Genomic DNA, 22,071 nt, shown 5'->3' with positions numbered 1-22,071 from the left:
CTCATTAAAGTCTTTAACGTGCCTTTCAGAATTGCCATAAGTAGAACATTCTGTTCTCACGTTTTAGGTATACTGATTTCTTTGTGTCATTTAGAAATATACACATTTGTGGAGCGCCTGGGTGGCTCAGTCGTTAAGCGTCTGCCTTTGGCTCAGGTCATGATCCCAGGGTCCTGGGATTAAGCCCCACGTCGGGCTCCCTGCTCGGCGGGAAGCCTGTTCTCCCTCTCCAGCTTCCCCTGCTTGTGTTCCCTCTCTCGCTGTCTCTCTCTGTCAAATAAATAAATAAAAAATCTTAAAAAAAAAAAAAAAAATACACACATTTGTTTTAATTTTAAAAGACCCAAGATGTTCATAGAGAAGGCTTATTTTTGATTTTCTGTTTCTGTATTCTACTTTGATTCCGATGACTTCATTTTCTTCTCTGTCATATCAAATATATACCTTGTAAACCATTGCAGGAATATGCTGCAGCTCATAATGGGAGTGTTTATATAACTTCTTGGTGTTCATGAGCCTGGCTGCCTGTCTATATGTACAAGCAACAGGTATAATGTATGTGTTGTGTTATTGAGGATCCAGTAAAGAATGAGGTGTTACTGAATAACTTTTATTTTTTAAAAAATGAAAAATTAAAATGCAATCTGTGTTAATGTCTGCAAGTTTTAGACCTTGGTTCCGTTGCGTAGTTCCTCAAAGTGTTGTTAGTACAATTGGAACATTTTCATTTAAGGCATTACTTCTTCCCATATCATCTAGGAAATCTATCTTTTATTCTCTACTAAAAATTAGGGTTTTTTTTCTTATATTTTGTAGTCTATAAGGTCTTGTGTGTTAGGATCTGTTCTCTGCTTATAAAAGTTAAGGATACTGTGGTTTATATATTTGGAAAGAAATTGCGGTAATAAAAAAATACACCTTTTAAACCATAAGCAGTTATCATAGATTCTCTGATAAATTTGGTGTAAAGATTCTTTTGGTAATAAAATGTCAGTGTTTGAATATTTGCTGAAAGAATGAGAAAGTGAATGAATGTCACTATATGTTATTATTTATGTCTTTATTTTTTTAAAGATTTTATTTATTTGACAAAGATAGCACAAGTAGGCAGAGCAGCAGGCAGAGTGAGAGGGAGAAGCAGGCTCCCTGCTGAGGAAGGAGCCTGACTCAGGGCTCGATCCCAGGACCATGGGATTATGACCTGAACCGAAGGCAGCCGCGTAACCGACTGAGCCGCCCAGGCACCCCTATTTATGTCTTTATAACATATTTTCACTTAACAGAGATAAATGCTAATTTTGCCTATGCCATTATGACCAAGAAGTTGTGCTGAAAATTGATGTAGCATATTACTGTGCTAAGGAAGCATACCTTGCCCTTATCAGTTTCAGCAGTTTGGTGGGGGGAGGGACATTTGGCCCTTTATTAGTGTCTGCCCAGGAGTTCCTGAAAAGGTCAGATTTGTTTTGAGTGATAACTTCCATGCCTATTCTGTTCTGGACCATACTGTGGAAATATGAAAAGATCTTTATATTCGAGGTCACACAGTTCAGAACCTATGACCTTTATTTACCATTCAGAACATTCGTCAGAATGGATTTTGTAATGCATCTATATAATCTTTTTTTTAGGCAGAGCTGGGTCTCACATCGAGTTTATAAGTTTTATGGCCTCCTTACCGTTTTAAATTGGAAACGGTCAAAAAGTTTTGTGTAACACGGTGGTGTTCATCATCATTATATTTAAAACCTTGTTTGAGAGATTTACACCCCAGTTTAAAAAGAAATAAATACAGAATCTTTCTTTTCTTTTTCTAACTTCCTGAAAGAAAACAAAAAGACTTCTGAAGAATTCTGACTGTCTGGGCCCACCTGTATATGGTCTTGGTGAGTCTGGGCAATCTTCTTGGGCCTTTCTCCCTTTGCTGTTGCAAGATTGGAAATTCTGCTTTTTGTAGCCACTTGAATGTGCCTGAGAAGGTTCACAGTCAAGGAGAAGAACCTTCCAAAAGATGCAGAAATGGAACACTGGAGGCTAATGAAAACTGCATTTCTGTAGAGGCTGTCATGGGGCAGAGTGGAGGATAGAACACAGACCACCAGAGAGTGAAACCACTACCTTGGTCAAGATACTTAACTGGTTTTTCAGGAGTTGGCATGACCTCAGGTCATGGTCTTTTCAGAGTTTGCTAGAGGTATACTTTGACCATGCAACATGAAACAGGGCCATTGCTATATTACAGAAACACAAGTGCTGAGTTGTGGCAAGAGGACAATAAATAGATAGTTATATGAGCAGAAATTTTGCATATTATGTGGGTAGGAAACATTGCCTGGCAATATGCAAAGAACAGAGCAAGGAAAGCAGCTAGTGAATCTTGTACTCAGGAGACGGTAAAGAACACCAGAGACTCATTTGTATAGCAACAGGATCCCATTCATTGCCGTTAACCTGGAATTAGGAGCAGTGGTGATGGCACTTTTAATGGAAAATAGTGGGATGTTAAACTTAGAAACTGATTAGAAGATAAGACCAGTAATATGAAATGAAAATATCTAAGGGAGACCTGTTTTAGGAGTAGTTCTGTTCTTTATTTCTGTTCTGTTCTTTAATCTTACTTGATGGTGCCCTAGAAATTTCCTTCAGTATAAAGGTTTCACATGAAATTCATTGGTGTAAAATCTGTAGATCTCAAATAAAAATGAATAAGGCAGCATTTTTTTCACCTGAGATTTTTACAAGCAAAATGTTCTGGAGCTTTTTTTTTTTAAACTTTAATATCATACTAGTGAAGTCAATACCTAATTAATAGATTACACTACATCCTATCCCAGCCCTCAAAAAAGTCTATGAATAGGTTTGGGAAATTCTTTGACCTGATGATAAGCAAACTACATAATCTAAAAAAATTATCCAGAAATGGCCCCAAAGTTGAAAGTGTTACTCTTCATAATTCCTTTTCATCCATTCTGAATTTTAATTTGCCTTGTCGTTTTGCTTTTAGTAATGTTTAATTTGACCTTAAGGATACCTACATGTTTCTAACAGATACTTTGGAACAGATTGTGTGTAAGTGGTTAGGCAAGTATAGGAGGATTTTTTGCGGGATGGAAACCATTATTATCATACTTGGAAGTTTTAAAATATCTACAATTTTTAACTTTTTATTATTTTTTTAAGATTTTATTTGAGAGAGTGAGCGAGAGAGAGCATGAGTGCGGGGAGAGGGGTGGAGGGAGAGGGAGAAGTAGACTCCCCACTAAGCAGGGACCCTGACTTGGGGCTCCATCCCAGGACCCCAGGATCATGACCTGAGCTGAAGGAAGCTGCTTAACCAACTGAGCCACCCAGGCACCCCAGTATCTACAGTTTTTCTTTTTCTTTTTTTGGTAAAGATTTTATTTATTTATTTGACACAAAGAGACACAGCGAGAGAGGGAACACAAGCAGGGGGAGTGGGAGAGGGAGAAGCAGACACCCTGCTGAGCAGGGAGCCCGACGTGTGGCTCTATCCCAGGACCCTGGGATCATGACCTGAGCCAAAGGCAGATGCTTAACGACTGAGCCACCCAGGTGCCCCTCTACAATTTTTTTAAATTTAATATATTCATTTGCTTTAAAATTTAGAGGCCAGAAAGGATAGTCAATGAAGTCTCCTTCCTGTCTCTGCCCGTCAGTTTTCATTCCCACGTTTTGTATATCATTCTAAATGTATGTGAATTTTGGTCAAATTCCTAAAATGGAATTAATAGATTACAGGGGATAAATTCCTAAAAATGGAATTAATAGATTATAAGGGTCATGCATTTGTAATTTTGATAGACACTGCCATTGAACACAAAATTAATTACCCTTATATACTTTGCAAAGCCATGTATTGTCAAACTCTTTAATCTTTGTCAGCCTAATAATAGGTGGGATTTTTTTTTCAGCTGATTTTAATTGGCATTTCTCTAAGGTGTTTGATATTAGCATCTTTTTTTTTTAAGATTTATTTATTTTTAGCATGAAAATGGGGGAAGGGGCAGAGGGAGAGAATCTTCAAGCGGACTCCAAGCTCCATCTCAGGACCCTGGGATCATGACATGAGCCGAAACCAAGAGTTGGGACACTTAACCGACTGAGGCACCCAGGCGCCCCTAGCATCTTTTAATTTAAGAATCATTTATAGTTATATGAACTGATTGTTCCTTTATCCCGTATCTTTTACCCATTCTTGTTTTTTCTTTCTGAAATTCCAAGCCACTTTCTATTATTCCCTTTCTCTTTGGAGAAATTCCTTTAGCCATTTGATTGATTTTAATTGCCAGTGTAATTTAATTTAATTTAATCCAGTGTAATTAACATACAACATTCTCTTAGTTTTAGATGTACAGTATAATGCTTCAACAATTCTATACATTACTCAGTGCTCATCATGATAAGTGTACTCTTAATCCTTTTCACCTATTTCACCCCCCCCAACCGCCCCCCCAATTCTGATAACCATCAGTTTGTTCTCTAAAAGAGAGTTCGTTTGTTTTGTTTCTTAAATTCCACAAGAGTGAAATTACATGGTATTTGTCTTTCACTGACTGACTTATTTACTTAGTATTATACCCTATAGATCCATCTGTGTTGTTGCAAATGACAAGATTTCGTTGTTTTTTATGGCTGAGTAATACTCCATTGTATATATGCCACATTTTTGTCCATTCATCTATCAGTGGACACTTAGGCTGCTTCCATAATTTCACTATTTTAAATAATGCTGCAATAAACAGGGGTGTATATCTCTTTTCAAATTAGTGTTTTTGTATTTTGTCAGTAAATACCCAGTAGTGGAGTTACTGGATCATGTGATAATGCTATTTTTAATTTTTTGAGGAACCGCCGTACTGTTTTCCAGAGTGGCTGCAACTGTTTGCATTCTCACCAACAGTACATGAGGGTTCTTTTTTCTCCACATGCTCATCAACACTTGTTTCTTGTGTTTTTGATTTTAGTCGTTGTGACAGGTCCGAAGTGATACTTCATTGTGGTTTTAATTTGCATTTCCCTGATGATGAGTGATGTTGAGCAGCTTTTCATTTGTCTTGGCCATCTGGATGTCTTCTTTGGAGAAATGTCTATTCATGTCTTCTGCCCAATTTTAATTGGATTATTTGGGTTTTTGGTGTTGAGTTGTATAAGTTCTTCATATGTTTTGGAAACTAACCCTTTATTGGATATGTCATTTGCAAATACCTTCTCCCATTCAGTTAGTTGTCTTTTAGTTTTGTTGATTGTTTCCTTTGCTGTGCAGAAGCTTTATATTTTGATGTAGTCTGAATAGTTTATTATATTAATAGCTTTATATTACCTTTATATTTTGATGTAGTCTAAATAGTTTTTTTGTTTCCCTTGCCTCTGGAGACATACCTAGAAAAAAGATGCTGCAGCTAATGTCAGAGAAATGACTGCTTGTGCTTTCTTCTAGGATTCTTATGGTTTCAGAACTCATATTTAGATCTTTAATCCATTTTGAGTTTATTTTTGTGTATGGTGTTAGAAAGTGGTCTGGTTTCATTCTTTTACATGTTGCTGTCCAGTTTTCCCAATGCCATTTGTTGAAGAGACTGTCTTTTACCTGTTGTATATTCTTGCCTCCTTTGTTATAGGTTAATTGACCATATAATCATGGGTTTATTTCTGAACTGTCTATTCTGTTCTGTTGATCTCTGTGTCTTTTTGGGGGCTAGTACTGTACTGGTTTTTTATTTTTTTTATTTTTTTTATTTTTATTTTTTTGTTGTTATGTTAATCCCCATACATTACATCATTAGTTTTAGATGTAGTGTTCCATGATTCATTGTTTGTGCATAACACCCAGTGCTCCATGCAGAATGTGCCCTCCTCAATACCCATCACCAGGCTAACCCATCCTCCCACCCCCCTCCCCTCTAGAACCCTCAGTTTGTTTTTCAGAGTCCATCATCTCTCATGGTTGTACTGTTTTGATTACTACAGCTTTGTAGTGTATCTTGAAATTTTGGGATTGTGATACTTTCAGTTTTGTCCTTTTTCTTTTTTTTTTTTTTTTTTTTTATTTATTTATTTGACAGGGAGAGACAGCCAGAGAGGGAACACAAGCAGGATAAGTGGGAGAGAGAGAAGCAGGCTTCCCGCCGAGCAGGGAGCCCGATGCGGGGCTCGATCCCAGGACCCTGGGATCATGACCCGAGCCGAAGGCAGACGCTTAACGACTGAGCCACCCAGGCGCCCCAGTTTTGTCCTTTTTCAAGATTGCTTTGACTATTAGGATCTTTTGTGGTTCCATACAGATTTTAGGATTGTTTTTCCAGTTCTGTGAAAAATGTTCTTGGTATTTCAATAGGATTTGCATTAAATCTGTAGATTGTTTTGGTAGTATGGACATTTTAACATCTGTTCTTCCAAACCGTAAGTATGGAATATCTTTCCATTTGTGTCATCTTCAGTTTCTTTCATCAATGTTTTATAGTTTCAGAGTGCAGGTCTTTTACCTCCTTGGTTATAATCTACTCATTCTTTTTTTTTTTTTTTTAAGCTTTTATTTATTCATTTGACAGAGACACAGCGAGAGAGGGAACACTAGCAGGGGGAGGGGGAGAGGGAGAAGCAGGCTTCCCGCTGAGGAGGGAGCCCGATGCGGGGCTCGATCCCAGGACCCTGGGATGATGACCTGAGCCAAAGGCAGATGCTTAACGACTGAGGCACCCAGGCGCCCCTCATCTACTCGTTCTTAAATTACACCTATAAAGGGACTGTTTGTTCAGTGCTTATTAGCATTTTGTGAGTACAGATATTAATCCCCACTATTCCTACTCCTATGAAATCTTAATGTAATATAGTCAGTTCTGCTATACTGTTTGTTTTGAAAACATGCTTTTTTATTCAATTGGTATATTAGAAAACAATTTGAACGTAATACCTTTTTCACCTTTGTTTATACATGATCTTGTTTAGAAGAAACATAAAGTGAATGCAGAAAATTACACCCAGGGTAACAGCTTCACAGGAATACACAAAAATTACACATTACACACACCTTAAACATCAACTAAACTATCACAGTTAATTACTTGTGTTATGAGTCACACTCAAGCACAATCTACTGCTGAAACCTTCCATCTGATTTTAGATCACCCTTCCACTACTTTACAGTAACTCACACATTATAGCCCCCTAATATTTATTGCCACAGGTGAACCCTAGGTTTTTTTCAAAGTAAAGTGTCACATTTATTGTTGTATTTATGCATTAACCATTTAATGTGTGTAAAACTCTGCTGCCATTTTTATTAGTTTCCTGTACTTTTTTTTATGTCATTGATGAAGTTTTTGGGTTTTGCACCCCTTTTCCCATTTTTCCCATAAGCCATGTAGTTTTTATTGTGTAATTTTTCATACACAGCATAGTAATTTAGAGGAATACATATGTTGTGTAACAGTGGAACTGACTTCTTGAAAGCCTTTCTACTTTTGTGTTTCTTTTATTTTTTTTTACTTTTGTGTTTATTAACCATACTCACTTTAAATCCTTATACAATTTATAGTCAGTTTCTGGAAAATTTACTAAAGTGTATATTTTCTGATGCTGTTTGCTATTGAATGCACACTTGTTGGTCTTATTTTCCAAATAGATTCTAAACTCTGTGAGGGAAGGTGCATATCTTTTAAGTTTATTATGGAACTTGCCCATATACTCTACATCCTGCCTTCATGTTACAGACTTATCTATAAACTATTTACTTTAGTATTATATGTACTATATACTATCTATATATTACTCAATTAAACATACAGTTCACCCTTGCACACGGGTTTGAACTGCACAAGTCTACTTATACATGGATTTTTTAAAATATATAAAAACAGTGTAGTACTGTAAATGTATTTTTCGTCCTTATGATTTTCTTAATATTTTTTCTCTCACTTATTTTAAGAATACAGTATATAGGGGTGCCTGGTGGCTCAGTTGAGTAAGCATCCAACTCTTGATTTTGGCTCAGGTCATGATCTCAGGGTTGAGAGATTGAGGTCCATACCTATAGACTCCATGCTCGGCGTAGAGCCTGCTACAGTTGCTCGCTCTCTCTCTCTCTCTCTCTCCCTCCCTCCCCCTCTCCCTCCCTCCACCCCTCTGCCCCCCCTTCTCTCTCTCCGCCTCTCCTTCTCTCTAAAAAGGTAAAATAAAATAAAATACAGTATATAATCCATATAAACCTACAAAAATATGTGTTGCTTGACTATAATTATTGGTAAGGTTTCTGGTCAACAGTAGGCTATTAGCAGTTAAGTTTTTGTGGAGTCAAAAATTACACATGGATTTTTGACTGCAAGGGTGTGGTCATCTGTATTTGTTAATCTGAGAAGGATAAAGTTTCAGTCAGATTCACAATGTGCGTAAATCATATTTTTAAATTTAGTTTAACACAGATTTTGAGACTCAGGATATATTCTATTAGAACTAACTCTGTCTCTATCTCACTCTCTCCCTTGCTCTCAAATAAATAAAATATTTTTTAAAAAGTGATATGTGAACTAAATTATGGTCATTTGAAATGTATTTAATACATTTGGTGGGGAGATTAGGCTTTTGTTAAAGAAGCGAACTGCAGTGTATTTATCATGGGAAAGAATCTCAATGCAAAATAAATATAAGTTGGAACTGGTAAATAAAGCTTTGTTAATCTGGTAAATCATGGTAATCAAGTAAAGCATTACTGTGTTTATGTGAAATATTTTGCTTGCCTATTTTGTGATCTCATATTTAGAGTTATTCATTATGAATTTATTCCTTCAGTTTAAGTTTGATTACCTCCTACCCATCCACCCATCTCTCAGGTTTGTAGTATATATAAGTGGATGTTTCAGTTTGTATATGTTTACATACCCATTCTGTGCCTCAACCGACAACAGTGGGCTTGGGTTCAGATTAACAGTTGGACTCATGAGACAAAATACAAAATAGACTTTACTCAGCACTAAGTTTATTTTCCTTTAAGAAAGGATTCAGGACAGGAACAGCGTAGTTTGTACAGCAACAACATAGTAGAGATCTCATGATTTCTAGGCAGAGCTTGCATATGTCCCAGGCATCTCACTCTTGTTATGTTCATGATCCTGAGGAACATGGCTGTGTGATGAAGCCTTTACGTCAGGTCCCTTCACCTTTTTTTTTTTTTTTCTCCTCCCCCCTGCCTTCACCTTTTATACCTTATTCCCATTCTCCAGTGCAGCAGCATCTTACTGGTACTGGAAAAACAATCTTGGTGTGGTGAACTGCAAGTCCTGGGTAAAGTACATAGTAACTTCAGCCAGATTGTCATTTATTTTTTAATTAGTACACTCCTATAAATTCTGAGCTAAGAGTTTCAAGAATGATTTGGCCAACTGCCAGATCCTCAGGTGCTCCTGAGGCTAAAGGAAAGGCTATAAACCAGCTGTTAACCCTTTCAATTAAGGTCTGTAATTAACCAACAGTCAGTCCAAAGATGTATTTTCTTTGTGCTCTGATTTTTTTTTTTTAATCATGGAAAATACTAACATATACAGAAGTGGTCAAAGTAGTATAACCAAACAATAGTGTTCATTACGCAGCTTCAACAATTAAGTCATGGCCAGTATGATTTTACCTATATCCTGGCCAGTTCTCCCTTTCTTGTTATTTTGAAGCAAATTCTAGGCATAACATTTTATTGATAAATATTTCATTATTGGTCTAAAAAACGATTCTTTTAAGAAAACTAATATCATAATCGTGTACACACATGTATATTCCTAAATATTCCTGTCAGTGTTCAAATTTCTAATTGTTTCATTAATGTAATTTTTTTAATGTTTTAATTTGAATCCAAGTAAGGTTCAGACATTGGGTTTGTGAGATTTTTTTCATTTTGTTTTAAATAGATTTCCGGTACCATCTCTTTTATTTCCTTGAGATTTATTTGTTGAACAAGCTAGGTCATTTGTCCTGTAGTGTTTTCCATTATTACAGACATTAGATTATACTGATTGCATCTTTGTTATGTAATGTGTTCTTTTTTGCCTCTATTTCATATGACTTTGTAGTTAGGTCTAGAAAGTTGATCAGATGCAGTTTGGATGGGTGGGTGGATGGATGGATGGATGGATTTATTTATTTGACGAGAGCAAGTGTCATATACGAAAAGTAGTTCTTGTGCTCTGCAGCAGTCCTGGTGTCAGTGCCTCATCATGATATCCTAATCCTCACTTCTGCTTCATTTATTCCTGGAATACTGTTGATAAAAGAGCATCTTCCTTTCATTTACTGTTTGGTTAGCCTGTGGGTACAGTTTGTATAAGGAAAAGCAGGTAACTTCTTTATATTTTATTTACCAATATCATTATGAACTGATGAATTCTAATATATTTATTTGATGTGTTCCAGTTTATTATACTTACCATATATCAGTGTTGTCACATCTTTGGCCTGATTTCACTTTAAGTCCACCATAGTTGGAATTAGAATACCTTTAGATGAGTCAGGCTCTATTCAGTTTGTCTTATCTTTCCCCAATTCCTGTTGTATCATACCTGGTTAATTTCACTTATTTATATTTGTTGCCTGGTCCTTAAAGCATTTGAGTTTTGGGATCCCTTTAAAAATTATTACCTACTTAATCCAAAATAAAATGTCAATTTGAAATTATTTTTGTAGCATAGTTTTGTAGCATAGTTATTAACCATTGGCAAATGATTACCCTCTGTGGTAATTCTCTTCAACTAAGCTAAATTTCTTAATCATTAGAGGAATGCTCAGGCATTGAAACAAGCCAATGCCAGTGGAGTCATGTTTCTTATTTTCCACATTTATGCAAAGTATTTTTTATGTGTGTTATTTCTCTCCTACAGTTCTACCTCTATTCTTGATAATAGAAAAAGTTGAAAACCACAAGAAGATTCGAATCTGGGACTCAAAATTCTGTGCTTTTTAGAAACTGTCATTTAAATGTTTCCTAAAATCAACTTAGTGTTTTAGACTTAACCTGTTACTTTTCCAAAATTCTTTGGTGTAATAGATAGAACTTCGATCTATGAATCCAGGGATCTGGATTCTAATCCTAAGTCTTGACTCCTTTCCTGTACTCCTCAGTTCAAATAGCTGGATGAGCTAAGTGTTAAATACTGGACTTAGTGAGAATCTGCTGCAAACCTAAATTTCCACTTATAAAGTTTATCTAAAAAGTGCTGACCAAAACCATTTTTGTTTCTTATTAAAGCTAAGAAGGAAGAAAAGAAAAGACATAAGTCATCATCATCTTCCTCCTCATCCAGTGACTCAGATAGCTCAAGTGATTCTCAGTCGTCTTCTGATTCTTCTGATTCAGAAAGTGCTTCTGAAGAGAAATCAAAAAAAAGAAAAAAGAAACATAGGAAAAATTCCCGAAAACACAAGAAAGAAAAGAAGAAGCGAAAGAAAAGCAAGAAAAGGTCTTAATTTTAAATTCTTTTATAATACTAGCTTTATATTCTGATTCCCTTCAGTTTATAAGTAAATCTATTGGGATTTTGGATCATCTGTATGGCAATATTAAAATAGGAATATTTCCTAGCATTAAGTATAAGACCATTTTGATTCTACAGTCTGTAGATTAAATTTAGGTACATTCATATCATTTTCAACAAAGCCATTCAGTTCTGTTTGTCTGAACTCAGTGAAAAGATGCTTTTGGTTTTATAGGTTTGTGTTTCTTAGGAGGAATATATAGGATTAATGAGAATTATAGGAAACCAATTATTATTTTCCTTATTTTTTATAGCAGTCTCTCTTGCTTTTTTTGTCCTTTATTTCCTTTGTTGCTATGAAAACACAAGGGTAGAAGCAAATATTGTCAGTATATTTACTTTCTTTTCTGTTTTGTCTGAAATGATCTATGTACTAAAACTTGTCTTACGCCTGTTGTCTTTAAAGCAACTAATTTCTTTGCCTACATTTTTAAGTATTTTAAATTTATCAGAGTACATTGCCTGTGGAGTTCCATGTTTTAGATCCATTTTATTGGAAAATACTTTCTGAGAATGTGATAATGGAAACAATTGGTTTTGCTTTTGGGTTGGTTAGCTGGTTTGTCAGACGAATGAAGGAGGATTTTCTGTATGTTATTGCATCTTTGAGGGGGTGGGCAGGATGGCTTATATGTTATGACATCTTACAAAGGAAAGAAATACCAACAATTGGAAATTTGGGGTAGGTGCATAATAACGAAATGGAATTTTTTTTGTATGTTTTCTGTTAAGTGCATCTAGTGAAAGTGAGACTGAAAATCTTGAAGCACAACCCCAGTCTACTGTCCGTCCAGAAGAGATCCCTCCTATACCTGAAAATAGATTCCTAATGAGAAAAAGTCCTCCTAAAGCTGATGAAAAAGAAAGGAAAAACAGAGAAAGAGAGCGAGAGAGAGAGTGGTATGTTAATGTGTCTGTCTTGTAGAGTGCCCTACACTCTTTAAAACAGAACTTTTTTTTTAAGTCTTTATGTACTTGAAACAAGATTTAATTGGTGACCTTGTCCCAAGATTGAAATCTTTTTTTATAGGATAAAGTTAGCAAAGCTCCTTTTTGTTAACTATATATCTAAAAAGAGAAAATGATTTAATTCAAACAGATTTTGAGTTAAAAGTTACTTTTTTGAAAAATAAGCACTGCAAAAAGATGCATTGTGGCATTTCAGACCAATTCCATTTAAAACAAGCTGTCTTACTGTGTAATTTGTATATATTAAACTTCTAAGCAAGTAAGAACCTTTATTTTTCAATTTAATAGGGCAAAAATGCTGTTTTCATGCCTAATTTATAGTATTGTGGTAATGAAAATTGATATATTCAAGTTCTTTGAAAATGTTTCTGCGTAAATTCACATTATTAGTATTAGTTGGCCTATTGGTTCTTTATAAATCATTTTAATAATTATCTCCAAAAATAGAAAAAAAGATTGAAGTCATTTTCTTATTTATGATTAGAAATGTATTGTTAATAACATAAAAGTAATAAAATTCTGAGTATCTCCCATATACTTTCACAATACAGTAAAAATATAAAAATAAATGTTAGTTTTATTTTTAAAAAAGTTATTTGAAACTTGGGGTAATTTCAGTGGAGTGGATTGAGTTAATTTTTCCTCAAGTACTAGGAAAGGTATTTTTAAGGAAATAAATATTACAGAGATAATGTTTGAACTACTTTAGAATGAACTTTTCAAACATAACTTACATGGATATTGTTTGTGCTAATTAAATATTAACTCATTATTTTTTGAAAACAGTTTCCCTTTTTGGTATAAACCAGGATATAAATGTTTTGCTAATTCACACCAGCTTGTGTCTACTTTATTATCTTTAATTACTCTTTTCTATAGTTCTTTTGACAGTGAACAGTTGCTTATAGGATTATAAGCTACTTTGGAATAAGATGGGGTTGTTTTTTTCTTTTTTAAAGATTTTATTTATTTTAGAGAGAGTGTGTGCGTGAGCAGAGGGAGGGGCAGAGGGAGAGAATCTCAAGCGGACTCCCCATAGAGCACAGAGCTCGACAAGGGCTTGATCCCAGGACCCTAAGATCGTGACCTGAGCCGAAATCAAGAGTCAGATGCTCAACCCTACTGAGCCACCCAGGCACCCCTGGAATAAGATAGTTTTAAAATTATTTTCTTAGTGGCATACCGCCTATGCTGAGCTATATGAACTCTTCTATGTTGATTTTCCTTAATGCTGTCAAGTTAATTTCATCTTAAAAATGGTTATTTAACAGGGTTTCTCAGCACACAGCTGGCATTTTGGGGCAGAATAGTTCTTCATTCTCATGCATTACAAGATTTTAGCATTCCTAACTCATGGTTCTAAGTACCAGTAGCACTGTCTAGTCATTGACAGTTGAAAAATGCTCCCATACTTTTCCAGATACCTAGTAGGAATTGATAACATTGAAAACTACTGATTATGTATAAGATTTAAATTTATTAGTTTAGATCAGTAAAGCTGTATTCTCCAGATCCATTTTTATAGTTGTTTTAATTTAAATTTAATTCATTAACATATATTTTATTAGTTTCAGAGGTAGAGTCTAGTGATTCATCAGTTGCATACAATACCCAGTGCTAATTACATCAGGTGCCCTCCTTAATGCCCATCACCCAGTTACCCCATCCCTCCAGCAACCCTGTTTGTTTCCTGTAGTTAAGAGTCTCTTACGGTTTGTCTCCCTCTCTGATTTCGTCTGATTTTATTCTTCCCTCTCTTCCCTTATGATCATCTGTCTTGTTTAACTTGCACATTTGTGTGAAATCATATAATTGTCTTTCTCTGACTGACTTATTTCACTTAGCATAATACCCTCTAGTTCCATCCACATCGTTGCAAATGGTTAAGATTTCATTTTTTGATGACCAAGTAATATTCCTGTGTGTGTGTGTGTGTGTGTGTGTGTGTGTGTGTGTGTGTGTGTGTATTTTAATTTTCCCTTTGCTTCCTTCTAGTAATCCACCTAACTCCCAGCCTGCTTCATACCAGAGGCGACTTTTAGTTACTAGGTCTGGCAGGAAAATTAAAGGAAGAGGACCAAGGGTAGGTGATTCTTTTCCCAGAAATCTTAATAATATTGCATTTATCGTAAATAATTTGAGTGTTTCTTAAATATTGTTTTATAGGTAACTAAAATTTAGAGTAGATATGGATATTATGTTCTCTTTTTATTTTATTTATTTTTTTAAAGATTTTATTTATGTATTTGACAGAGACACAGCAAGAGAGGGAACACAAGCAGGGGGAGGGGGAGAGGGAGAAGCAGGCCTCCCGCAGAGCAGGGAGCCCGATGCGGGGCTCGATTCCAGGACCCTGGGATCATGACCTGAGCTGAAGGCAGACGCTTAACGACTGAGCCACCCAGGCGCCCCATGTTCTCTTTTTATAGTAACTTCTTTGTGTTGGTACTTCCAAACTGAAAATATATGGATGTTAATAGATTTTACATGTGCATGGTGTAAAATGAGATCAGTGTCTTTCTTGTGCCTCCTTGTTACTTCCTGACCATTATATCTCTGATCTTGTTAAAAATTAATAAAAATTAACCCTGTTCCTGTATTTCATCCTCTTTCCTGGATTCTCCCCATCCGAATATCTTGAGTCTTCAAAACTTTTTAGAAATGTGGCTCTACTTGGTATATTATTTCTTCACTTCTTACTCATTTCTAAACCATTTCAGTTCATCTTCTACCATTCTGCTGAAAATAGCACTTGCTATATGGTTGGCTATAAGTCATAAAATCCAGTGGGTCCTTTCAGTCTTTGTCTTACTTAATCTCCCTCCTTGTAATACTCTTTCCACTTGCTTCTGTCCTATTTTCTTTCTGTCTCTGGCCAGTCTATTTTGAATGTCCACTGCTAGTTCACACTCTTATACCTGGCCTTTAATATAGTAGTACCTCAGGGTTCCAACTCTTCTCACTCTGCATATGGTCCTTGGGCAGTCTCATCACTCCCACAGCTTCAGTGGCTTACCTGTGTGTTGATAAGTATCAAATGCTCATTTGCTTTTCTGGTGCCAAGACTTATTTGACAGCCAGCTAGTTGCTTAACAGACACCTCACACTCAGTGTATATAATGTTGAGCATAAGCACTTCCTCTTCAGACCTCCTTTAGGTTCCTGCTCTCACTGATAGACACCAACACCTGTGCAGTTACTTAAAGCCCAAGAATCATTTTATTTCTCTCCTTTCCTACCTTGTATATCTTTTTTTTTTTTTAAGATTTTATTTATTTATTTGACAGAGACACAGCGAGAGAGGGAACACAAGCAGGGGAGAGTGGGAGAGGGAGAAGCAGGCTCCCCGCGGAGCAGGAAGCCCCATGTGGGGCTTGATCCCAGGACCCCGGGATCATGACCTGAGCCGAAGGCAGACGCTCAACCGGCTGAACCACCTAGGCGCCCCCCTACCTTGTATATCTTATCCAACACCAAAACCAAATCCCTTCATTTCAGCCTTGTAAATACTTTGAAATCCATCTACTTCTCAAGCTTCACTCCCATCACCTTAATTCAGTTTACCTTTGTATATTCTCTGAACTGTAAATGGCCTTCTAACTGTTCTCATGGCAGTTCTCAAACTTTTTTGTCTTAGAACTCTCTTTACACTTTTTTTTTTCTTTTTAAATGCGGGGCTTGAACTCACAACCTTGAGATCAAGACCTGAGCTGAAATCACGAGTTGGACACTTGACTGAGCTACCCAGGTGCCCCAGAATCTCTTTACACTTTTTTTTTTTTTTTAAAGATTTTATTTATTTGACAGAGAGAGACACAGCAAGAGAGGGAACACAAGCGGGGGAGTGGGAGAGGGATAAGCAGGCTTCCCGCCGAACAGGGAGCCTGATGCATGGCTCGATCCCTGAGCCACCCAGGTGCCCTTCTCTTTACACTTTTAAAAATTATTGAGGATCCAAAGGAGCTTTTGTGATATGGGTTATATCCATCGATATTTATAGTTTTAGAAATTAAAACCAAGAACTATTTAAAATACAAGAATATATAAGCACACATTCCATTAGCTATGAAAGCAAAGATACTAAAACATCATGTAGTCTGAAAAACTCCACTGTACAATAATGAAAGAGTGAAAATGAAAAAGGCAAATAATATGATATAATGAAAATAGTTTTGCCTTCACAGATCCCCTGAGTCTTGGGATCCCTAGACAGCAATTTGAGAATCACTGATAGAATTCTTTCTCTAAACAGCATCCAGAATGGTCTTTTTTTTTTAAAGATTTTTTTTAAGATTTAAGACACAAACAGCGAGAGAGGGAACACAAGCAGGGGGAGTGGGTGAGGGAGAAGCAGGCTTCCTGCCAAGCAAGGAGCCTGACGTGGGACTCGATCCCAGGACCCTGGGATCATGACCTGAGGCGAAGGCAGACGCTTAACAACTGAGCCACCCAGGTGCCCCCAGAATGGTCATTTAAGAATGAAAATGTCATTCCTTTGCCATCGATTATAGGATAAGTCCAAAATTGTTACCATGGCCTATGAGACCTTATAAAATCTAGTCCTTGCTTACCTCATCAGTATTATCTAGTATTACATTCCCTGGAAGTTTTTTTTTGTTGGTTTGTTTGTTTTTAAGATTTTTATTTATTTATTTGTCAGCGAGACCGCACAAGCAGGGCGGGGAGCGGCAGGCAGAGGGAGAAGCAGGCTCCCTGCTGAGGAAGGAGCCTGATTTGGGACTCGATCCCAGGACCCTGGGGTCATGACCTAAGCCGAAGGCAGACGCTTAACTGACTGAGCCACCCAGGCGTCCCTCCCTGGCAGTTTTTATCTTTAGCCGTACTGATCTATCTTGTGGTCATTTCTAAAAAGTGCAGTGTTTTTTCCTGTTTTGGGACCTTCAAATAAGATATTTCTTATGCTTCACATATTCTTCCTTACCCATCCATCCTCACACTTTTACCTTCTTTTCCTTACCCTTGCCTATGTAACTCTTCATGCATGTTTGTTAGTTGTTAGCTTTTAATTATCATTTAACTTTCCCTGTACTAGGCTGGATCTCCCCTGTTACATATTCTCTGAGCACCCTGTATTTCCTTTATGCTGATTCTAATTGTAACTGATTTGTGCTTGTGAATATCTGTGATTATATATCTATCTAAGGGTTCTCCTAGCCTTATAGAATTCAAGTTCCAAAAGAGCAAAATTGAGACATGTCTTGGCTCACTAATGTTTCTGCAACACATGGTAGAGTGGTTGGCCATTCCAAGAGCTGAGTAAATATTGGTTGAATAAATAAACATTATGCATTTACTCAGTTTTTCTCCTAATATGGGATATTTGCTTGGAAACATCAAGAATACATATTTCCAAATTGAAACTTGGCAACTTGTAAGGGTTCCTGTACCTGTTATGGTCCAGTAGCATCACTTAAATAGGATAGTTCTGTGGAGAGGACATGGGTGGCTAGAGTTTGTGTGGTTAATGCTTTTTATTTAGAATTTATAGTATGAGTGAGTGTTTAAAGTATTTTTGCCTCACTGGTTTCATACCTGAAAATTAGGAAATCTTATTTATTTTAGAGGGTATAGAAGTATAGGACATTTTATTTGAACCTAGAAATGTATAGGCTATAGCTATGATTGTAATGCTTTTATATTTTTAGGAGGTTAATATTTTTCCCATTTTATTTTTTTAAGCGTTACCGAACTCCTTCTAGATCCAGATCAAGGGATCGTTTCAGACGTAGTGAGACTCCTCCACATTGGAGGCAAGAGATGCAGAGAGCACAAAGAATGAGGGTATCAAGTGGTGAAAGATGGATCAAAGGGGATAAGTAAGATTTACCTATATTATTTCACATGTAGTGACAAGTATTTTTGTTTTTACTCTTGTACATAAAGTTGTTCAATTTATAGCCATTTCAATTGTTTCTGAATATTTTTAAAAATACAGAATACCATTTTGGCTAATAATGGACATCATCCTTTTTCTAATAAAATTTCCAAAAAGCTTTTTTTTCTCCTTATTTTTTAGGAGTGAGTTAAATGAAATAAAAGAAAATCAAAGAAGTCCAGTTAGAGTAAAAGAGAAAAAAGTAACTGATCACAGGCATGTGTCTGAGAGTCCAAACAGAAAAAATGAAAAGGAAAAGAAAGTTAAAGACCACAAATCTAACAGCAAAGAGAGAGACATCAGAAGAAACTCAGAAAAGGATGATAAGTATAATAAAAACAAAGTGAAGAAAAGGGCCAAATCTAAAAGTAGAAGTAAGAGCAAAGAGAAATCAAAGAGTAAAGAAAGAGATGCAAAGCATAATAGACATGAAGAAAAGAGGATGAGATCAAGGAGTAAAGAAAGGGATCATGAGATTGTTAAAGAAAAAGAAAAGTCTGATTCTAAAGGAAAAGATCAGGAAAGGAGTAGAAGTAAAGAGAAGTCTAAACAGTTAGAATCAAAAAGTAATGAGCATGATCATAATAAAAGTAAGGAAAAGGATAGACGTGCACAGTCTAGAAGTAGAGAACGTGATATCACTAAAGGCAAACACAGTTACAATAGTAGAACAAGGGAACGAAGCAGAAGTAGGGACAGGAGCAGAAGAGTGCGATCTAGAAGCCATGACCGAGATCGCAGCAGAAGCAAGGAGTACCATAGATACAGAGAACAAGAGTACAGGAGAAGGGGAAGGTCACGAAGCCGAGAGAGAAGAGCATCACCAGGAAGATCAAGAAGTAAAGATAGAAGGAGGAGGAGGAGAGATTCACGGAGCTCAGAGAGAGAAGAAAGTCAAAGCAGAAACAAAGAAAAATACAGAAACCAAGAAAGTAAGAGTTCACACAGAAGAGAAAATTCTGAGGGTGAGAAGAGAATGTACTCTAAAAATCGTGATCATAATAGCTCAAATAATAGGGAAAAAAAGGCTGAGAGAGATCAAAGTCCATTCTCAAAAATAAAACAAAGTAGTCAGGACAATGAGTTAAAGTTCTCCACATTGAAAAATAAGGAGGATGAGAAGACCAGATCCTCAGTGGAAAAAGAAAACCAAAAATCAAAGGGTCAAGAAAATGACCACATACATGATAAAAATAAAAAATTTGATCATGAATCAAGCCCTGGAACAGATGAAGACAAAAGTGGATGAGTGAGTTGTGTAAACTTCTTATTTCCATTCTGTTCAAATTTTAAGTTTTAGAGACTTGCTGATGAATCTCCTTTATGTTGTTTTCCTCTTTTCATTGTTTTTGGGTTTTATGTTTGTCCTTTTTTTTTTTTTTTTAATGTGGACTTTATTGAGTTGATCTTTTGATAATCTGCAACCTGGATAATTTGTACTGCTAAAGTTTTAATAAACTTGAAATGAGAAAAACACTTTGGTGTAATACTGTGTGCTGTGTTTAACTATTTCATGTATGCATTTTTGTGTTGCAACAATCAGCCAATAGCAAATGTGCTATTCTACATCCCAGTTTGTGTGATTAGCCAGTTGAAAACAAGCATAACTGATTGTTGGAATACATTGTTACAGAAGCTTGTGTTTCTCATGATTAAAGTAACTTTAGAAGCCACTAGATAGAAGAAATCTTGTATAGATTTTCTGATTGCATTTAAGTAGAGGCTTGCAGCAGCAGCAGCTTTTAATTAACACAGAAAAGCAGGATCCTAATAACTTGAGATCTTAAGTCATCACTTTTGATTTTATAGTAATTTGTGCTTTAAAAGTTATTTATATTGTACTGCCTATGTTATTCTTTATAATTCCACTCATAGCTTGATTCATACTAATATTTTTCCTGCCTAGTTTTGTTTTATTTACTTAACTATTTACAAAAATAGTTGAGTAATTTTTTCAGTTGATGTACTGATTGAGTTTGACTTGCTGTTATACAGCATCTGACAGGAACTGTACCTTGGAAGATCAGATTGTAATTCTCAATTCTATGTCACTTTTGGTCTGGAGAGATGAAATTTTTGCTTTGGGGAACCTTGTTTTATAATTACTATTATCTTTCTCTAAAATGAAGATATTTTTCTCACTAAAACATACCACTTGTGCAGGTCTTTAAGTTAGATTCTAAAAATTGTTAGTATTGACATACTAACTTCCAAGATTTCTCTTTTGGCCACTGATCTATATAGAGTTGAGTGTTAATTCTGCATGGTTCTTGTTTTGGATTTGGTTTTTTAACTTGAGCTGACTTCTCTAACTCTCATAGTTGTGAGTTTCAAATGGCAAGAAAATGCATCTTTTCTATTTATGTATCACAATAGGGTATAGCATGTTTATGACTCTGGTTTCTTTCTATTCAGATGGCTTTATACCATTACTGTTAACATTATTTAGCTTGGCATGTGCAACATTGCCACATAGAGTAGAAAGTTGCAAAATTTGATAGCTTACAGAGTTAAACAGTAAAAGATACCCAAAGTCCATTTAGAATTTTGTGTGTTGTATATTGCTATTTTTGTGATGTGTGGCCTTTTTTTCTGTAGTATCTCTTCTAAATAAAATACTGAACATCCAGCAAACACAAAACCTGCCTCATTTGAGAAGAAATTTCAGAATTCCAATTAATAGTAGCCTTTAGAGTGTTTTGTACTTTCATATTTGTCAGTGTAGTATCAACTTTTACCAAGGTAGCTTTTTGGTAAACCCAGTAACTACTCAGTGCTATTTGTACTGAGCAAAGCAGTGCTTAACATAATACTTCCCATTAATGATTAATACAGTAATGAACATTTGGCATTGTGGTAGCTGTTTGCATAACAAATAATAGGTAATGATTATAAGATTGTTTGGAATATCTTGAAGCAAATAATCCACAATGAAGTCTTTCTAAATTTTTTTTTCCTGATGATAAAAGTGATGTTTATGATAATCTGGGGTGATTGATTCCTTAGAGACTTTGACCACAAACCTACTTTAGGGATGATTGAGTCTTGAGTTCCCAAGCTATATAATCTGTTACATATTTTAAATTAGTTATTATCTTTAAATTCAGTGAATTGCATTTTAAAAATATCTGTTATAAACTATTTGAGCTTCAAGGTGCTATTTAAGAAAGGTTTTCTAATAACAAAAAAAACCCATGCTAGGTAAAAATACATGTTGTCTGATCGCAGAGCTGTATCTAGTAAGAATTATAGACAAGTAACCATAGGGAAAAAATTTTAGCAATTTCTATAAGTAGTATTCTCCTGTTCTGGTTATCAAAAGAGCAACTCCATGCTAAGCATATATAGACATTTAAAAACTTATTTTTTATAGTAGAACAGATACAGTGAAGAAATTGAGATGAAAGATGACAATCAGATTTTATTTTCAGAATAAAAACATTTAGAAAATAATTAAACAGCATTAACTGTATCTCATCTGCCTTTACATCTGAATAGCACATAGCTCAAACAGTCCTTTTATTGCATTTTTAATAGTTGTGCCACCTTTAGCTTTTACTTTGAATATACTCCTTGAAAGCTGGCTCTTTCCTGTCAAATTGATTTTATAGTTAAGTCTGAGCTTACGGTTTACCTCGAACTATCTTTGACTTCATATCCTCTAAAGATATTTAA

The 22,071-nt window shown here is 35.7% G+C and overlaps 1 protein-coding gene across 5 annotated transcripts in view; it reads left to right on the top strand.

Moving 5' to 3' along the window:
- The window catches only part of PPIG (peptidylprolyl isomerase G), a 46,505-nt gene extending 26,635 nt beyond the window's left edge, over positions 1 to 19,870 (top strand). For all 5 annotated transcript variants that reach the window (XM_032408527.1, XM_032408564.1, XM_032408536.1 and 2 more), the window contains 5 exons: positions 11,246 to 11,456; positions 12,264 to 12,431; positions 14,496 to 14,583; positions 18,201 to 18,337; positions 18,538 to 19,870. In XM_032408527.1, coding sequence (XP_032264418.1) covers positions 11,246 to 11,456; positions 12,264 to 12,431; positions 14,496 to 14,583; positions 18,201 to 18,337; positions 18,538 to 19,645 — 1,712 coding nt within the window. In that variant the 3' untranslated portion in view covers positions 19,646 to 19,870. The remainder of the gene's footprint in view (positions 1 to 11,245; positions 11,457 to 12,263; positions 12,432 to 14,495; positions 14,584 to 18,200; positions 18,338 to 18,537) is intronic.
- The last annotated feature ends 2,201 nt before the right edge of the window (positions 19,871 to 22,071 follow it).

The sequence above is a fragment of the Phoca vitulina genome, unplaced genomic scaffold, assembly GCF_004348235.1.
Source record: "Phoca vitulina isolate PV1807 unplaced genomic scaffold, GSC_HSeal_1.0 scaffold1, whole genome shotgun sequence".
NCBI lineage: Eukaryota > Metazoa > Chordata > Mammalia > Carnivora > Phocidae > Phoca > Phoca vitulina.
This window is presented reverse-complemented; position numbering and strand designations above follow the sequence as displayed.